At 42.1% G+C, this 19,499-nt stretch overlaps 1 protein-coding gene across 10 annotated transcripts in view; it reads right to left on the bottom strand.

Moving 5' to 3' along the window:
• Positions 1-19,499, bottom strand: part of VPS41 (VPS41 subunit of HOPS complex) — a 176,448-nt gene that overhangs the window by 59,628 nt on the left and 97,321 nt on the right. For all 10 annotated transcript variants that reach the window (XM_045864920.3, XM_064575436.1, XM_064575437.1 and 7 more), the window contains 3 exons: positions 13,701-13,820; positions 12,391-12,537; positions 6,771-6,837 (listed from right to left, as the gene is read on the bottom strand). In XM_045864920.3, coding sequence (XP_045720876.2) covers positions 6,771-6,837; positions 12,391-12,537; positions 13,701-13,820 — 334 coding nt within the window. The remainder of the gene's footprint in view (positions 1-6,770; positions 6,838-12,390; positions 12,538-13,700; positions 13,821-19,499) is intronic.

Here is a 19,499-nt window from a genome sequence, read left to right on the forward strand (position 1 = left end):
ACTGAAAATGCAGTTATGAAATATATTAATCTCTTCAGGATAATTCAATCGAAGCTTATTTATATGTTTCCCTCAATTCTCGTTCAACTGACTTGAGGGACGACAGTATTTTCGTCTTCTGATTGTTAAAAGAAACCAGTTTTTCTCTCTCACTGAGTAACTGAAAATGATAGTAATATTACTAACAGCTCCCATTTAAGGAACATTCCCCACATGAGAAGCAATTCGCAAATGCTGTACATACAGGATTTCTTTTCACCGTAACAACCCTGTACTTCCTTCAGGGTGGGGTGCTAAAGCTCAGTGAGGTTAAGTAACTTGACTAAAGTCACCTGAGTGGAAGGTATCACAAGTAGGAATTTGAAGTCTTCCTTTTCCCAGACAGCAGTCACACAGAGCTGCTCTGGTTAGAAGTGTGCTACAGGTAGCAGGAATGCAAGCTATGGCCTTGACCACTCTGTGGCGGCAGCCGGGTGCCCAGCCCTTTTCTAGAATCTGCTGGGTTACAAGCACAAAACCACTGCTACCTGCGCTGCTTCTTTGGTTTTGGCCCTTGTTTTCCCTTTGGTTTTGGCCCTTGTTTTCCCTTTGTGGGTTTCAAAATGCCCATTAGATGTGGCCCGGAGGATCTGTTATCTTCATTGGAGCTACATAAAATAATCCGCTACAGATCTGGGCCTCTAAGATTCTTAAAAAAGCAAACAAACAAGAGTTTCTCAAGCAACATATAAATAGGAACAAGTACCTTTCACTGTCTTATATTCACTTACGAGAAAGCACCGAGGCCCCTATGTGATAGCGCCTTACTCTCCAGAGAATCTGACCCCTTAGTCACCAGATGCTAGTATTTCGTAATGGACTGGATATACTATCCACAGGCTTTTCATTAAGTTTGGACACTCTGTCAGCCTGACCACTGATCTAAGAAAATGCATTTGGAAACCACAACATGCCAACATCTTCAGAGTTGTGCTATGAAGCAGATGCATTAAAGTAAAAGGGACTTTACCGTGTTTTACATCAGCAAACTATGGAGAAGACCTAATACACAGGAATAAAAGAGAAGAGAATGGCTAATGGGCAAGATAACAAAAACATTCAAGTCAGGAGCCAATAGCACAGTAAGACAAAAACCATTTAAAGCAAGTTTAGTTTGCAATTTAATTACATCTTTTCTAATCAATATTCAGCACACTACTGTGCTAAATGACAGAGCTAAGCTGATATGATAAGCTCATCTGCTCAACTTTAGCACTCAGGAAGCAGCACCGATGAGGAGTGATTTTTTTTTTTTTTAAAGATTTTATTTATTTATTTGAGATAGAGAGACACAGTGAGAGAGGGAACGCAAGCAGGGGGAGTGGCAGAGGGAGAAGCAGGCTTCCCGCTGAGCAGGGAGCCCGATGCGGGGCTCGATCCCAGGACCCCGGGATCATGACCTGAGCTGAAGGCAGACGCCCAATGACTGAGCCACCCAGGCGCCCCGATGAGGAGTGATTTAGTGAGTAGCTCATGACACACTGCTCACACAACAGAAAAGGTAATAATGGTTAAGGACCTGCTGGGTCTAAAGGGTCAAACCAAGTGGTTATATTTTAAGTTGTAAATAGGCTATTGTCAAAAAATAAAGGACAAATGTTAGCAAGGATGTGAAGAAACTGGAACCCTCATACATGGCTGGTGAGAACACAGAATGGCAGAGGGCTATGAAAAACAGCGTGGAAAAAATAGAACTATCATATGATCCAGCAATCCTACTTCCGGGTATTTATCCAAAATAATTGAAATCAGGATCTTAAAATGACATTAGCATTCCCATGTCCACTGCAGCACTGTTCACAATAGCCGAGATGTAGAAAACAAGCTAAATATCCATCAACAGAGGAGTGGATAAAGGAAACATGGTATATAGACAGACACTGGAATATTACTCAGCCTTAAAAAAGCAGGAAAATCCTGCAACATGCAACAATATGGATGAACCCTGAGGACATTACGCTAGGTGAAACAAGCCAGTCACAGAAAGACAAATACTGCATGATTCTGTTTCTATGACATATTTAAAAGAGTCAAACTCATAGAATCAAAGAGTAGAACAGTGGTTGCCATGGGCGGAGGGAAGGGGAAAATGGGAAATTTCTAAGGTCTAAGGTTTAAGTAAGATGAGTGAGCTCTAGGGATCTGCTGTATGACAATGTACATATAGTCAACAATAATGTATTGTACACTTAAAAATTTAAGAGGGTAGACCTCAACTTGTGTTCTTGCCAGAATAAAATAAAACTTAAAAACAATTTCAGAGACCAAAAACACCCCCAAAGCTACCTTGATGCATCAACTAAACTGAAGTCAAGCGCTAAAAAATAGCAAACAAGAACGTTTCCTCTTTCTCAGACGGTTTAAAGAATCACCTCACAATCTGGGTTTCGTTCCCTTTCCTTAGAAACCATTTTGATAGCCATCCAAGGCAACTATATTCTAGATATTCTCTAACAATCTGGAGGAGGAACAAGGAAGGACTATCAGTCCTAGAATAAAACAAGGGGAACTAAAGTCTCTTACTTCTCCAAATGAGATGCTTTGCTGAACCAAAATAAAGAAAAAAATCCACTGCATTTCATCTGGCCCTTTGAAGAACAGGTGAGCAGACATGATCATTGGCATATTAAAAGGGGTATTTGGATGCTAGAGAATGTCTCCCCAATGGTTTTTATCTGAACGCCCCGAGTAAGCCTCTATCCTTCTCATCAGTTCCTCTGGGGGTCAGAGAGCGGAACGCATGGGAAGAACATATGATACAGGGGTTATGAGCGACAGCTTTGACACTCGGCACATCCTGAGTTCAAATGCTGTTTTCTTTGCTTGTGAATGTAATAATCTTGAGCAGGTTACCTGACCCCTCTGAACCTCAGCTTCTTCACCTATAAAATGGGATGACAGCAGATGACAGATCCTACTCATCTGGATCACTGTGAAGATTAAATGAAATTCTACTTGGCATGTGCCTGCTGGTTGTTTTTATAAAAGGAACCAAATGTATCTGTTATATAACATCGGGTGTTTCAGATCTCTTACCAATACTTGTTACGGAGAAAATTTATTAATTCGACACCCAACAACAAACATTCGAGTCTCTGGCACTGAGTGGGGAAGGGTTCTTACTCTGAGGAGGAATGGCTAGAGGAACAGACATGTAATAAAGCAAGTACAATAAAATCTTAATTGCAGAACCTAAGAGCTGAGCACATGGGTGCTCACTATTTTTGTGAAAATTATTTACCTGTCTGTATGTTTTAGTTTTTTTCATAATAAAATGTCAGGGAAAAAATTTAATGCAGAACAGAAGAATGGGGATGAGCCACGTCACTCAGGGCACGAGAACTGTCCCCTGCTGGAACCTGCACAACTGGGTCAGCATAGTCTAATAGGTGGATGGTGAGACACACTTAGATCCAGGAAAGACATTTACCTCACAACTCGCCTCCACCACCACAAAGATGTCTCATTTCCAGGTCACTGTTTTTTTCCCAATCAAGAGGCTAAAAATAGAACAATGTGCTAAATTCTAAGAGCCACAGTGTACAATCAACTGAAGATACGAACACCGCTTAAAGAGAAAAAGATGTCCCCCCTCTTCCATTCCCTCTCTTTCTTCCTGGCTTCAGTCATTTTACATAGATTCCCATATAGTTTTTTCTCTTGATTACTCTTTTTATGAAACAAGCTTCCATATGAAATCAAGATCAGGAAATCAATCGTGAATTTCTCGCATGTAAGTCCTCCATCCCTGGCAGTAGACACCCAGAAAACGACCCACAAACACTGGTTTCATTTCTTCACACTGTCTAAATGCCATTCCATGAAGCCCGTGGAAGACTCTGGTGAAAAGTGCCAAAGAGGGAGGGAGTCCTGTGATAACACAAGAGACCCAAGTTCAAACAAGTATGGCAGGCTTAGACCACAACATACTTTTAACGATGTAATTTGGAAAAAGAAATGACATCCAAAAAGCCTTACATACAGAGAATGTCTTCATGGGTTGGTGACTGCCCAGTAAACTTAATCCTTATTATTTTTCATTTATAAGAATAAACTAATATCCTATTGTGAGCGAAACCTTTTGTGTTGTTCCTGAGATTCTGATTTATAAGTAAGAGTTATAAACATCTGGCTTCTAAGAAATGTACAGCCACTGAAAGTTCTTTAACCTCAGTGCCATTTTCACCTCATTTACTAAAGAACAGTGTCTCACACTGTTCAGGGCTAAAGCAAATTGTAATCCAGACCTCCTAATATTTCTCTTCTCCTTTAGCCTCGTCAAGGACTCTTATCTAAACCACTTTGCCTCCTGCTGTGGAAATGGTTTATATTCTTAAAGGTTTGCTCTCAAGAGGGGAAAAAATGGTACTTAACCACTAACCATAGTAGTAAAACGTCAGGAATGTGGTATTGCCCGCACCCACACACAGTCTATTTCACATAAATTGTAGGACAGATGAACTATACTTTAGTAACGTGATCCCAGGGCTCCGGGGCCACCACTGGGCCAGCTATTAGCAGTCACAGAGCCGGGCTGGAAGTTTGCACAGTGATAATCACCACCATGATTCAGTGAGCGCCTACTGTATGCCAAGCACAGTGATAAAGGCGTTACTTAGGTCTCATTCTCACAACCGACTGCAAAGGTAGATACTATCACCTCCATTTTACAGGTGAGGAAAGCCTGGCTCAGGAAGGTGAAGCAAGTTCATCAAGATCATACAGGAATTTGGCAAACTGCCCTGTGTCTCCAGAAGCTGGTGGTCGTTCTGCAGTTAAGATTCTGTCCATTTCTAATGCCACTGTAGTAAGATCTGAGACCAGATATTTATGTCCCTGTGCCCCACCGTCATGGGGGCTGCCACGAGGGTGACGTGAACCAATGTAGGTAAAGCACACAGGGGACTGGTCCACGCCTCATGCGTGAGCAATCAACATCAGCTAAGGAGAGGACAGCTACGATACTTTTATGCCTTCCTGGCAAGTCTTCCATCCCCTTAAAAACTCTCAGAGTTCTTGATTTTTTTCCCACTCATCTGTATTTAAGATATTGGAATACTTCTCTCTCAGGACACTATGCATTGAGGTGTTCAGAGGATTTTGCTGGGAGGCAGGAAAAGAAGACGGAGACATTGAAGTAATGATAGTGACCTGGTAGTTTCCAGTCGTCTCTAGTGTCTTGTTCCTCAGTTCTTCTCAGGACTGTTATATTCTGCACAGGCCTGTTGTGTCCGTACCCTGAGCAATCCCAACAATGCACTTATTTCTCTTTGTAAGGCAAAAAATTATTAAAACCCTACCACCCACTTCTGTCTTCAAGTACAAAATATCCCAGATTGAAATGCTCTGACCATATGAGCCATGGGGGTAATACACACCTTTCTGGTTTTAGAAAGACAGTCATGTGCAAGTGATTTAGCTTCATCTTGTTATAAGAACCCCTCAAAGTGATATTCCCCATCCATCATCCAAATAGGTAAATGAACTTTTCAGCTGACTTATAATGTGGCAAAATTTCTTTGTTGCACAACATTGTCTCCTACCGCTTGGTTCTAAACAGTCCCAAAATAGCTTTGATTATATCTGTTTAATTAGCAAAAGTCATTCTGCTTTCATCCTTTCTGTCTGAATACTTTTACATTAAGTTATAAAACTAAGTTGTAAAAAGTAGTGGTAGATCATCTTCATCATACTTCTCCTGAACAGGTGTTTCCCTGAGTCACAGATCCATTCAGTACTCGCTATTATTTAGTACCTACATCGGGCCACGTCCTGGAGATACAAACACTGAGCAAGGACCCAGAGCGAGCTCTCAGGGAGCTTATGGTGTGGGGGAAGGGACCAACCTACACCGAACAACTGCACAGTCACTGTAAGTGAAACAGGTGTGAGAAAGGGGAGTGACACCCATGCTTCACAGGGGAGGGTCTGACCTTGCTGGCAAGGTCCAGAGGGCTCTTCCCCTACTTGAGCTGAGGGATGATTAAGGGTCAGTGACATGCAAAGAGGCAAGAAGGGCCTTCTAGAGAGACAAGAAGAAGGAGCATGGATGGGTGAAGGTGGCCAGTGTGGCTGCAGTGCGGAGACCAGGGAGGGCCAGCACAGACCCCTGCACTCACGCCAAGAGTCTCCTCTCCGTGCTACAAACAACGGGGATGGGCTGAAGGGTGGTGACACGATCTGATTTGTATGCTGACTGCAGTGGGGAGACCAGATCACCACAATTCACAGTGGCAAGAGACACAAACCAGTCAGGAGGCTGCTGCAGTGATCCAGAGAAAAGATTATGGAAGTTCGGCTCAGACCAGTGATGATGAAAATTCGTATTCAGAGGTTATATGTGGACAGGACCAGACGTCAGTATGTGCGATGAGCTGCACATGCATGAACGCTCTGAATTCCCAACCACAACCTGTGGGAAAGGTGTTCTTCCTCACATTTTATAGATGAGAATGCAGAGGCATATAGCAGTTTGTCCAAAGTCCAGGTGGGAAACAACAGAACCCAAACCAGTGGTTATTTAACTTCAAAGCCAGCTACAAAAATACTGTGTAAAAATTGGAAATACAGTGAGAAAAGAGGGTCTCTATAGCAAAGTTTCAAAACTTCAAAGCTTCTTGACCTACTTCACTCAGGTCCCAAGTGATGAGCCCTGAAGACGAACATGATTTTAGGTTTCCCCTTACTGAAATGGATTCTCTTTTGACGTCTTACATTCCTAGAAGGCTTACCTATTTCAACATATCGACTTGGCAAGTCCCTCATTTCACTAGCATGCCGCTCCTTCACTGAGCAGATCTAGAAAATAAATTCACAGGTTATTTTACTCATGTGATGGAAAACTCTTCATAACATTTCATTCAATATAGGATACTTTTGTTAAATTAGCCATGTAGCACTGGGACGGAGCGCATACAACCTACTCAATGACTTAAAACGACAGAAATTAATTTCAATGACATATAGCAACCATTACTTATGTTCTCCAACATTATTCTTCAGTAAAGTCTTATTCAAGGACAAAGAAAGAAGGGAAACTATAATATCACTTTAACATGTTTCCAATGACCCATTCTCTGCAACTCTACTTAGGGACTACTTCTATCATCGTCCAGATAAAGCCCTTGCAGAAGCACATAACCAAAAAGCCCAATGGCTAACCTGAGCAACATTCACATTAGGGCTTGTGTTTCTGACTACATATTAGTCATTTATTTCACTGTTGCTAAGTAATACTTTGCATAAGTGGCATCATGCTCTTCTCTCAAGTGTTTTTTTTTCCCTCTTAAGTGTTTTAAAATTAAAAAAAAAAAGTGTTTTAAAATCAGTGTATCATAAACTTTAAATCAGGGCTGGCAAACTACAGCCTGTTCTTGACTGGTCTTTTTATGACCTGTAAACTAAAAAGAGTTTTTTACATTTTGAAAGGCTAGAAAGAAGACAAAAAAAGAAAAAATTCAGCAGAAACGGTATGTAGCCCACAAAGTCTAAAATGTTTACTACCCTCTACAGAAAAAGTTTGCCAATCTCTTTTTTAAATTATATGGATACGGTTTGGATATATATGTGTGTGTGCATTTATCTCTCTCACACACATACACACTCACGCCAAACAACGTTAAGTGTGTTAACCATGGTTATTTTAAGGTGAGAGACTATGGATAATTTCAGTTTTCTTTGTTATATTTTCTAAAGTGAATATATTCTATTTTTTAATAAGACAACAAAAATTTACGTAAGTTCTGCCACTGAGGTAAGACAACTTGAAGTTAAACACTGATTCTACGCAACTTTCATCAAGGATCAGGTTTTTTCCTTTTTCTTCAGGTAGCTATAAAAGAACACAAGAAATACTACTACCCTAAGTTTAGCTACAATATAGAAAATTCTAAAATACAGAAAAACCCAAAGAGAAAAAGCAAACATTATCCACTGTCCCATTATAAAGTGAACACACTAACAATCTTTTTTGTTTGGAAGCGACTTTAACTAACCTAACAATCACCTAAAGTAATTTAATGTATTATTTAAATATTCTTGCACAACACAATAATGTCTATAGTATCTCATTGCATGAGTGTACTGTTATTTTCTTATGATACCCTTTTAGACATTCAGTTTTTGCCTCTATCCAACCTGAAGGCACGATTCACATACTTGGATATAAGACGTTTGGGCTTCTGTTGCCAGAGGATAAATTCCTAGAAGCCCAACTGGGGCTGGATGGGGATGTGACCTGGTTTGCATGCCCAAACTGCTGTCCAGCAGTGCAGGAACTACATGGCAGGCCTTGCTCTAACACAGGACTCGAACCCAGTGCCAGGAGGGGGGGCAGGTAGGAGCATTTGCCTAGAAGTGACCGGCAATTTTCTCCCATTATTGCTTTTTGTCTCCTGTCCACCTCAGACAATGTCCTGTCCACTTCCCCAATCTTCCCCTATTTCCTTCTCCTTTTGTTAGACTTTTGTTTCTTCTGTCCACACTTACTAGAGAAACTGCCTACCTGTCTATCGGGCATGCCCCACAGTGCCCAAGGGACAACCGTCTTAATGTGCTGATAAAAGTACATGAGTAGTGTCTCAAATGGTCTGAAGGAGAGTAACAGAAAGTAATCCACGAATAATATTCAGTAGCACTTTGAGCAACTACTGGGCACCAGTCCTGAGTTACGGGTTTCAAGAAACAGACATAGCTCTTTTCTTAGAAAGAGTATGGGGCAGTGGGGAAGACACACAAAGGAGTCCTCTTACTCAAGTGTGAAGGGCAAGTACACAAGTACAAAGCAGGGGTGTCTAGCGGCAGGGGAGGAAGGCTCCTCGGGAAAAGGGAACTCAGGCCGAGGCCAGACTGTCTCCCTGACCCTGCTACGAGCTCTCTGAAGACCAGGACACATGGAAGTTCAGGTGGCTGGGCTCTCCTCTCCACCCCCACCCCATGTTCTGTGGTCTGAGCTCTATCTCCCACACCTGCCTCAGACGGGTAGCAGCAGGTGCATGTGGGTGAAGAGTGAAACACTACCCTAAGCTCAGGTGCCCCCTAAGACCAGATCGATGACCTCAAGAGCCTTTACATTGACAGGTAGGTTCTCACCCGTGAACGCTAATTTGCTTCATCCAGATGCCTCTGCCACTCCTCCACTTACGTGTCTAACGGGCATCTCAAGTGGACACACGCAAAAACATCTCCTGACTTGCCCTCTAAATGTGTTCCATCAGCAGTCCTGCCCATGTCAGTAAAAGGCAGCTTCGGTTCCCAGGTTCTCAGGTTAAAAGAGTCACCACTGACTTCTGTCTTTTTCTTACATCCCACATCGAGCCATCAATAAATACGACAGGGTCTACCCTCAAAATACATCCAGAATCCAGCTCCACGAGGCTGATCCGACACACCAGGATTTTTACAGAGGTTCCCGCAGTGGCCTCCTGCCCTGTCTCCCATCTTCACTGCCCCTTTGCTGTTTGGCTCCACACAGCAGTGATCCTTTCAAAATCCAAGTTAGATCATTTAACTAAGTCCGCTGCTCAAAACCCCACTGCTGGCTTCCCATCTCACTCAAATTAAAAGCCAAAGATGGCACCAAGGCCAGTGAGGCCCTACACGATCTGCCCCTACACAGCGTACCCACCTCCCTCCCTTCCCCTCCCTCGGAAGTTCTATCCCTCTCCTCCACACCTGCTCCATCCGCTCTGCCCATAAGCTCTATGTTCCACAAACACACGCCAATCACACCGCTGCCTCAAGGATTTTGCCGTGGTTGCCACCCCAGCAGACACCCCTCCCGCACAGATGTGTGGCCTCCTCCCTCCAGATCTCTGCCAAAGGACACGTTCGGTAGGACAGATGTCTTCCCTTGATTGCTCTGTATTACATAGCAGCACTCACCCCAGCCCCTTTCCCCATGTCCCTGTTTAACTACTCCCCTTGCGATTTACCAGCATCAACGTGGTATATTCACTTGCTTGTCCATCTTCCCCCACTAGAACATTGCCTGGCACATCGTGGGAACTCGGTAAGTGGTTGCTGGCCGAATGAATGAGTGCATGAATGGCTCTAACTGCTTGCTTTGCTACACTGTGTGGCTGTCTCTCCCCAGTAAGACTGCTCTCGGAGAGGAAAGATTATGTCCTATCTTCTCTTCCCTCAGCAGATCACAGGGGGATTCTCAACTGAGAAGAAGTACTCGGCGTACTACTAACTGAGTCTGAATAAGAGGAATCCCCAGTAAACAAAAAGAAACATTTGACATGAAAAATTACGTATGAGTTGGATCATAATTTGGGCACAGTGAAAGCATATTAGTTTCCCATGGCTGCCCTAACAGACTACCACAAACTTGGCAGTTTAACATAACAGAAATTGATCCTGTCCAAGTTCTGTAGGCTAGAAGTCTAAAACCAGTATCACTGGGCCCCAATCAAGGTGTCGGCAGGGCCGCACTCCCCACAGAGGCTCTAGAGGGCAATCCATCCGCGACACGCCTCCTCCGGCTTCCTGTGGCTGCCGCATTCCCTTGGCTGTGTGCGGTGCTCCAGTCTCTGCCTCCCTGCTCATGCTGCCTTCCCCTTTCCCGAGGTGCCGCTCCTTCTTTAAAACTGGGACTGGGGCGCCTGGGTGGCTCAGTCGTTAAGCGTCTGCCTTTGGCTCAGGTCGTGATCCCAGGACCCTGGGATGGAGCCCCACATCAGGCTGCCTGCTCAGCGGGAAGCCCGCTTCTCCCTCTCCCACTCCCCCTGCTTGTGTTCCCTCTCACTGTGTCTCTGTCAAATAAATAAAATCTTTAAAAAAAAAAAAAAAGAGACTGCATTTAGGGCCCACCCAGATAATGCAGGACAATCTTCCCATCTCAAGATCCTTAATTAATCATTATTTCGTGCCATATAAAGAAACATTTATGGGTTATGGGATTAGGACATACTATCTTCGTGGGCCATTATTCAGCTTAAGAGAGAAGGCATTTTTGGTAGCATTCAATAAACTTCTGCGCCCCTACGGCCTAATTTTCCTTGTCTTTCAGCGGAAGAACAGAAAATCACAACTTTAAACAACCAACAAAAAGCCACTTGGTCCACTTAAGGAAATAAAAAAAAAATATCAACAACGTAAGTTTATTGGATGAGTAACCACACATATGGAATAAGGAGACTAGAGAATCACTTTTCACTTTTTTTTATCCTAGACTACTGGGCACACCTTCCCTTCTGCTATCCTAAATATGAATCAGGCTATGTTCACTTGATACATGAAAACAATTAAGAAAGAAAGGAGGACTTGAACCATACCAACCTAAGAGCCAGGAGGACCCTACCTCAAGTTAACAATGCTTGTTTTGGTTAGTAAGCAGCACTGCATTCATAATTTTTATGCTTCCCTTTTCCAGAGAAGAGTACATTTAAATAACCATGTCTTTTTCAAGACTTTTCTAGAATTTTATGGCATAATAATGACAACTGAGGTTTATGAAGCACTTATAACATGTCAGATTCTATGCTAAGCTCTTTGTAGGCATTACCTCATTTAATCCTCCCCAAAGCTCAGGACTCAGGAACAGTCAGTACTCCCACTTGTGGACGAAGAGTCAGGCTTACGCTCACACAGGAAGTACATGGAGAAGTTAGAACTGATCCCAGACCTGTCCGACTCTAAAGCCTGAGCTCTGCCATCAGATGGTTGCTGGGATACTTTCTCATACTATTCTTAGCTAACTTTTTATTTTGTTTATATTAAGCTATATATTTTTAAAGGGAAGCCAACAACTTTGGGTTCTGAAATACCTAATACAAGACAAGCACTGGTACACAAAAAATAAGTGTGAATGAGCTTTGGGCCCTCTTCTGTAGAACGGCTGAATTTCATTTACTCAGGCACACGAGGGGCAGATAGCTGCATGGCAAAAAACAGCCCCTAATCTTATCAATAAGTCTGGGCCTCTGCTCCATCCAACTATGACCAAGCATGCGGGATAATTTAGTCTTTTCCGACCATCATCAACTCTAACCAAGAAGCTAAGGGGAATGGAATGAACAATAAGGAATGGAAAACCTGATGAACCAACGAAACCAACCACATGTTCCATAAATAGCTAAGGCCAACAGGGCGAGGGGAAATTTAAGGATCGCAGATGGCAGCACCACTCTGAACAAGGAAGAGTTCACAATTTGTTTTATGTGGCAAGGAAAAGAAAGACTGTATCTCCAAATTTCTGCATATGAAAGGATTTGAGCATAAATGAGTATCACATGACGTGAACATTCAGGGGGCAAAATATTTTGGTTCCAGGAAGGCACTCAAGAACTCATCTTCCTTTGGAGGATCTTTAACAACATGGACTTATTATCAAGATAAGCAAACCACCTTGACAGAAGTCCCCCAGCCAATAATCAGCGTCACGCCGTCCTTCCAGCAGAGGCTGCACGGATACATATCTGGGCGAAGACTTATGTCATCCCGGGGCACGTTGGTGATTCTCTGCTTGGAGGTGATATCAAAAATCTTCACACCCTGGAAAATACAAGAGCATTAAGTGTCCTCTACACTTAGGGAGGAGGAAAGGAAAGGAAAGAAGAAGGGAGAAGGAAAGGACAGGAAAACTTATTAACAACCCCTGCCACACACCACCAATAATTAGCACCGCAAAATATTGACAGTGTTTACTGAGCACTGCTGGGAGCCATGCAAAAGAAAATGCTCCTACTCCACACAAACCGTGTGAGAACCCACAACAAAAGAAAACCTCTACCCTTCTTTCGGGACAAAAGAGATTTTCTTAGCAGATGGCATCAGGGGCTTAAATACAACACAAATGGGAAATGGAAAGATATCTACCACTGCATTTCCAAAATGACAGACAAGTAACATTTCTAATTGTATTGTTCCACTATAAAAATGGAGTTTTTTAGAAAAGCTTTGAATCTGACAAACCACTGTGTGTAAAGAAAACTACACCTGACATTTTAAAGCACTGAAATGGAAACATCAAGCAAGCAGCTAACTAAAAATATACCAAGAGGCCACAGGTCTGTTTACCCATAACTGTGACCTGGGAGAAGTTTAAGAAAAGTCCTGAATAGCAAGGTGGGTTCTGGGAGAATTCTACCATTTAAAATGAATTTACTAAATTATACCCTGAAATTCCAAAAGATATGCCAGATGTCAAAATCTAATTTTAAGCTTTCTATTCAGCTGCTCTCATACTGAGTAAACTTTAAAGAGAGGGCAACACCAAAAATTACAATCTACTTTTTAAAAGGCAGGTCTCTTTTCACCTGTGATTATACAGGGAGTAAAATGAAATCAGCAATATCCTGTACTTGTTCCAAAGCAACTATGCTTGCCCTTGGCTAATAGGCAAATGGTATTTTCAACACCACATTCCCAATGCAACCCTTCAATTATTAAGATGCCTTTTCATTTCCTTGGCTATTCTCCATGCCTCAGATTTCTTACTCCAAAATAAAGTCCAGAATATGTTGGGAATTACTCTATTATGAAAGCTAAAAGCAATCTAATCTCTTTAACCTTCCAGGTATGAGAGCAGTCACCACTTGTAGGTCTTAGAAAAGACCACTGCAGCCAGGGGCATCTTCCCCTTTGTCACAGCTCTCCCACTGTGGTCACTTTTCTGGCTCTGCAGAAGGATCAGCAAGATGAAGACGTGCTTTTACCATATTATTGGTCCAAGCAATCAGATGGCCTCTCCACTTGACACTCCTTATGTTCCCTTCCCCTTCGTGCAGAACAGAAGACTTCCATCTGCTCATCCAAGATCGTTCAAATAGCAGCAACTAGGGACAAATACAAAAGATGTTTAGAAACTGAGAAGCATATATTAGGTTTCTTACCTTTTTTTTTTTTTTTTTGCCGGTCCCCTGCATGTTGGAGTTACTACAAAGTCAAGCCACAAGATGGCACCAAAATACCAAAATTCAGGGAGAAAAAAAATACACATTCGTCAGTCAAAAGATTTGTGTCACAGAAAGTTCTTCAAATGATTGCCCGGAAATTAATTTATTTTGTAACTTGGGAAATCAAAACCTCGTAATTTTTTCCTTGAAAATACAGTCACAGCTTAAACTGCAATAGTCAGAAGCAGCCTGTTTTTCATTTAACCCAAGAAAAATAATTTAACAATGATGTTTGAACAGTAATTCATGTCATAAAATAAGACAAACTTGCTTTAGGATTAAACTTCTTTAAAAAGTTCATAGTTAGCCAGGGTCTTTATTTTAAAGGGAAGAATCTATAATAAAAAAAAAATCTGCGGGGGAGGGTGGAGCCTGGCTGGCTCAGTTGGTGGAGCGTGCGACTCCTGATCTTGGGGTTGTAAGTTCAAGCCCCACACTGGGTGTAGAGACTGATTAAAAATAAGATCTTAAAAAAAAAAAAATCTGCCAGATAAATTTTATTACCAAATATAACTGGTTAAAACCTCTAAGACTGGTGAAGATGTAGTTCTAGTAATTCATGCATTATTAAGGATACAATATTTTTTCTTGATATATCCAATTTAAATCCCTTAAGAAAAGACTTTATATAACATAACTTATACATAATTTATATAATATATATTTACAATATATAACTTCAGACATGTAATCCTGAAATATATGTTTATCTTTTAAAAGCAATGCTGATAGATTCCATCACAGAATTTTTAAAATTCCTATCTTTAGAGTAAACTGAAATTTAAACTCAGTTTACCTTAGTGTATTTTGTGTCCCTTCCCACCCCTAAAGGGGAAAAACAGGTCAAAAGGAGAAAGAGAATAAATTCGCATTTTATTTATATTTCTTACTCTCAATAGTTAGGCTCCTATAGTCAAAGGGGCACACACACACACACACCAAAACCCTAAAATTAAGTGTCCACCTTCACAAATACACTGAGAATGGTCACTTTAAAATGACATAAATGCCTGAAGTTCTCTATTATCCATGCAAAAGAAAGGTGGCTTCACTCAGTCCATAGTGGAGACTACAGGGAGGGCGTTTTTTTTTTTTTTTAAAGATTTTATTTATTTATTTGAGAGAAAGAGAATGCGAGAGCACATGAGAGGGGTTAGGGTCAGAGGGAGAAGCAGACTCTCTGCTGAGCAGGGAGCCCGATGTGGGACTCGACCCAGGGACTCCAGGATCATGACCTGAGCCGAAGGCTGTCGCTTAACCAACTGAGCCACCCAGGCGCCCCGGGAGGGCGGCTTTTAATGACCATATGGGATCCTGTCTTCCCAGTAGATAGATACAGGATATCCTCTTTGCTCTTGAAGATCTTCCCACCCATCTCGTCCTTCCCCGTCCAGGCTTTAAGTAAGAAATCCCCACCACCATGCCGCCTTGTTCCCAGTTAAAGACCCTTAGAGGTCTGTCCTCTGTGATTCTGCCTCTCCCTTGGCCATGATGCAAAAAAACAGAGCCAAGGAGGTCGCTGAATGTGTTCAGTATTTTGTGACAGGGTAAGTTTGAAATCTAGGGAAGGAGGAGAAAGCCTTAGAGTATCACTCTTGCTATACATTTCACTAAAGAGGGTAACTAAAAACAATTATATTAAACATGAGGAATTAATAAGATCACAATGCCTATCTTCCACCTGTGGCTTGGATCAGAGGGAGGGGATTTTCAGAAGTGGGCTGGGCCCCAGGAGTGCCCCATAACTGCCTGCTAGGAGGAATGGCTGGCTGGGTGGTGAGGAGGAAAAGTGTGGTGTCACATGACAACACATTCCTCTCCCTCCGATCCCACCAAGGGGGTGACCGATGCTGCATGAAAGGGGAGCAATCCGCACCTGGATTATTAAATTAAATATGCCCCCAATTTTAAATGGAGATGTCTATAAAATATGACAGAAGTAAGAGCTCAGTGAAGGCCACGATTTACCTCATTACAAGAACAAGCCCATCTGGGAAGTAGGTGGTAGGGTAGGTACCAGCATGCCCAAACACCTCATGCTCAGTGAAATGGGGGTGGAGGTAAGGAGAGTCATGGGGAAAATGGCACTCAGGGACACACAGGCCGCGGTCAGCACTGGCAGCATAACCCGAGTAGCCACTCTCGCTCGTTCGGCCACACAGCTTGGAAGGAGAAAACAGGTATGCCGGCAATGGGGTGGGTGCCTACTAGCGGCGGGCTGTACCCCACAGACTTCAAAGTCAAGAGGTGGGCAGCACCCGCACAAACTTCAAGCTGTCTCGGTGAATATAGCAAGCAGGCTTTTAACACATACATCACTTCCCTGCTGCACCAATAATTACACCCTTTGGAAGCCATTTCCCCAACAGACAATTGTGTTCCAATTCAGGCAGGAAGGAAAACATAAAACTTCCTTCTCCTACCATGTCCAGAATAAAACATTTGGACAAATTCTCACAAAATCTATGACACATTCACAGCAACTACAACTGTGAATACTGAATATAGACTTCTCCCAGTAAACAGGAACAAGAAAAAACACCAGCAATATGGAAGAATTCAGTATTTGAAAAGAACAGGACTTATCTAGGGAATAAGGGAAATCTCCCACTCCTGACTCTACATGAATGAGCCCTTCCATCAAACAGACAAGAACTTTAACAATAATTCTTCTTCTTCTCAGGTGACAACAAAATTAAGCAAATTAACACCAAAGGATAAGAAACACAAAGCAAAGCTGAAATAAAATAAATAAATAAATATTCTATACCCTCAAGTAAGAGAGGAAATCAAACTGTGACCAGAGCACTTTGAAAATGAGAATACAAATACTGCAAATCTAAACTTTAGGGGATGCAAAGTTGTAAACAAGGGAAAGTCCATAGCTCTCAAAGTCAGTAATGAGCAAAAACAGATGTGCATGCACTAGCTACATGACAAAAGAAAAAATACTTTATTGAGAGATGTACGAGGAGAGCTACATAAATGTACATTATGTTCCTAGATAATAAGACTCAAAATTTCCACTGAAGTGCCTGTCTTAATAGTTAGTCTGTGATTTTAATGGAAGCACAAAGAAAACCCCAAAGGAATTATTTATAGAACTTCCAAAACGTTATCAATCCGTTTGAAGATATGTAAGAATAATAGGAATTTTTTTAATTAAGCAATTTGTGGGTGGAAGGATGGGTGTTTTGTAAAATTAGTACTCAAAACAGTAAAGCAATGGTCCTAGAATTGACAGACGAAGTAAAAAGAACAGAAAGAACTGACAAATTTGAATCAAAACGAGGAGGAAGGAACGGGGGGGGGGGGGGGTGGAGTGCATGCGCGCATGCGCGGGGAAGCCGGCGCCCTCAACTCATCCCCTTTCTGGAGAATCTTTTAGCACTGGGGAGTCAAAGCTTAAAAATGACCCCAGAAGTCTGCGCCTAGATATTTATGCTCAGAAGTGATCAGACACGTGAGTAAAGAAGTACGTAAAGTTATTTATAACAGCCAGAAATCGACTAACAGCTGGGAAATAATCGAGTAAAGCCTGGCAGAGCTAGATCACCGAAGAGTATGCATCCATTTATAAATGATTCTATATACATATGTTTATTTAACGTAAAAAGATGTTCAGGGCCATTAAATTAAAAAGCAGATCGCAAAACTGTATTAAATATGATGACCTTTAAATAAAATGTGTATCCATATATAAAAATCTGAAGGATACCTTACAAAGTAATCATAATTATTTCTAGAAATAGGTGATAGGAGATTTATATTATTTCTATTTTCATGATTATTCTGCTTGGAACATGTGAATTATTTTTATGTTAATACATAGAGGGCTGAAAATCCATTCTCTGATGTTGATAATCAGGATAATTTAAGGCAACAGTTGAAACAAAACAAAACAATATCAACAATTCGATGAAACCTAAAGAAGGAATGTTTCAGTCATACTGAATATGTATTAGAATTAATTCACATAAAATGTACCTACTTTTTAAATAAAACATTAACTTTAGAAAACTGTTAAGTCTTGCTGCAATTCCAACCAATACCCAAACTCACTCCAGCTGATCCTTTCTGTTGTGGTCCGGAGCTGTGACTTAGGGCAGAAAGCTAAGGCCGGCTGGGCCCGGGCCTCCTTTGTCCCCTGCTCCAGCTCCTAGGAAAACTTCCAGCAGAGGGCAGGAAAAAAAGCAGGGAGAGAAGAATTCTGAATTCAGCTGGTCTCAGGGTTGAGTCTGACTTTCCAGAGTTCTATTACAAAACACCTTGTGTACCCGGCTCTGACATGGGATCAAAGAAGCTTCTTAATATTTTTATAGTACAGACAGCACACGTCATTCTGTGCAACTGAGGAGTGCTCAAAAAAAAAAAGGTGAGGGGAGGTTGACACACTACCTCCTGAAAAGGAAAACAAATTTTAACTAATTTACATTACAGTTATAGACATGATTTCATGTTATTTTCTGATGTTTCTCAAATAGCAGTAGTTTCAATCATTTTCCCTTTATATTTTGTGGATGAAAAAGAAGAAATGATGTGTAAACAAACAGCCTGAAATACATTAGGGAAGATCTTCATTTAGAATTCTTTTGTAAATCCTCCTAACTTCTTGGTTCTGTATACATTTTAGGGTCGTGCTGGTTCTATCACAGGATAACGAACACCACACTGTATCTTGCTCACTGGGATTCATTTATTTACTCTTCATCTCCCCAACAGACCGTAAATGCATCAGGGAAATAAACCACATCGACTTTGCTAGACGCACAGGGCATGATGAATATGAGATACTAAGTAGGCTTCCCCGGCCCTACCAGTCTCCTTCTTTCTTTGTCTACGTGCGCAGTGTGTTTGCTGCAGGAGGAGCTACATCACACCCCAAATCCCCCAGTGACTCAGCCCGTCTTCAGTTAGTGATGTCCCTAAACTATTTTGGACACATTGGCATCTACCCTGATCTCAAAAATCTAAGGGAAGGAACCCTGTGGACTCACTGGTCCACAGTTACTACATCCTTGATGTAACAATGGTATCCCTTGAGAAAGGGCTCATTTATACTGGCTCCGTGTCCTATGCCTTAAACCATGGTGCAGTTTCTTTTGCTCAGCAGCAGAGGAGATAATCTGTACACAACCGATCACAAATTTGGGAAGTGCTTTTTTTTTTTTTTTTAAGATTTTATTTATTTGACAGAGAGAAACACTGGCGAGAGAGGGAACACAAGCAGGCGGGGCGGGAGAGGGAGAAGTAGGCTCCCCGTGGAGCAGGGAGCCCGATGCGGGGCTCGATCCCAGGACCCTGGGATCATGACCTGAGCCGAAGGCAGAGGCTTAACGACTGAGCCCCCCAGGTGTCCCTGGGAAATGCTTTTAAGGTTAGTCTTCCTCTATTCAGTTTAGCTGACTGCAGTTCCTTCGTTTCAGGGATGCCACCTGGCCTCTCATTTGGCCCGAACGGTGATGATTTGAACTGTGTTTGTGCGCTGCTGAGGTGCCCCCCCCCCATCACCACCATGCCCTCTTATCCTGGTGGTCTAGCCCTGGCCTGCTTCTCTCC

Source organism: Mirounga angustirostris, unplaced genomic scaffold (genome assembly GCF_029215605.1).
Source record: "Mirounga angustirostris isolate CCGP_5_RB_7025 unplaced genomic scaffold, mMirAng1.0.hap1 SCAF_12, whole genome shotgun sequence".
In the NCBI taxonomy this organism is placed as follows: Eukaryota; Metazoa; Chordata; class Mammalia; order Carnivora; family Phocidae; genus Mirounga; species Mirounga angustirostris.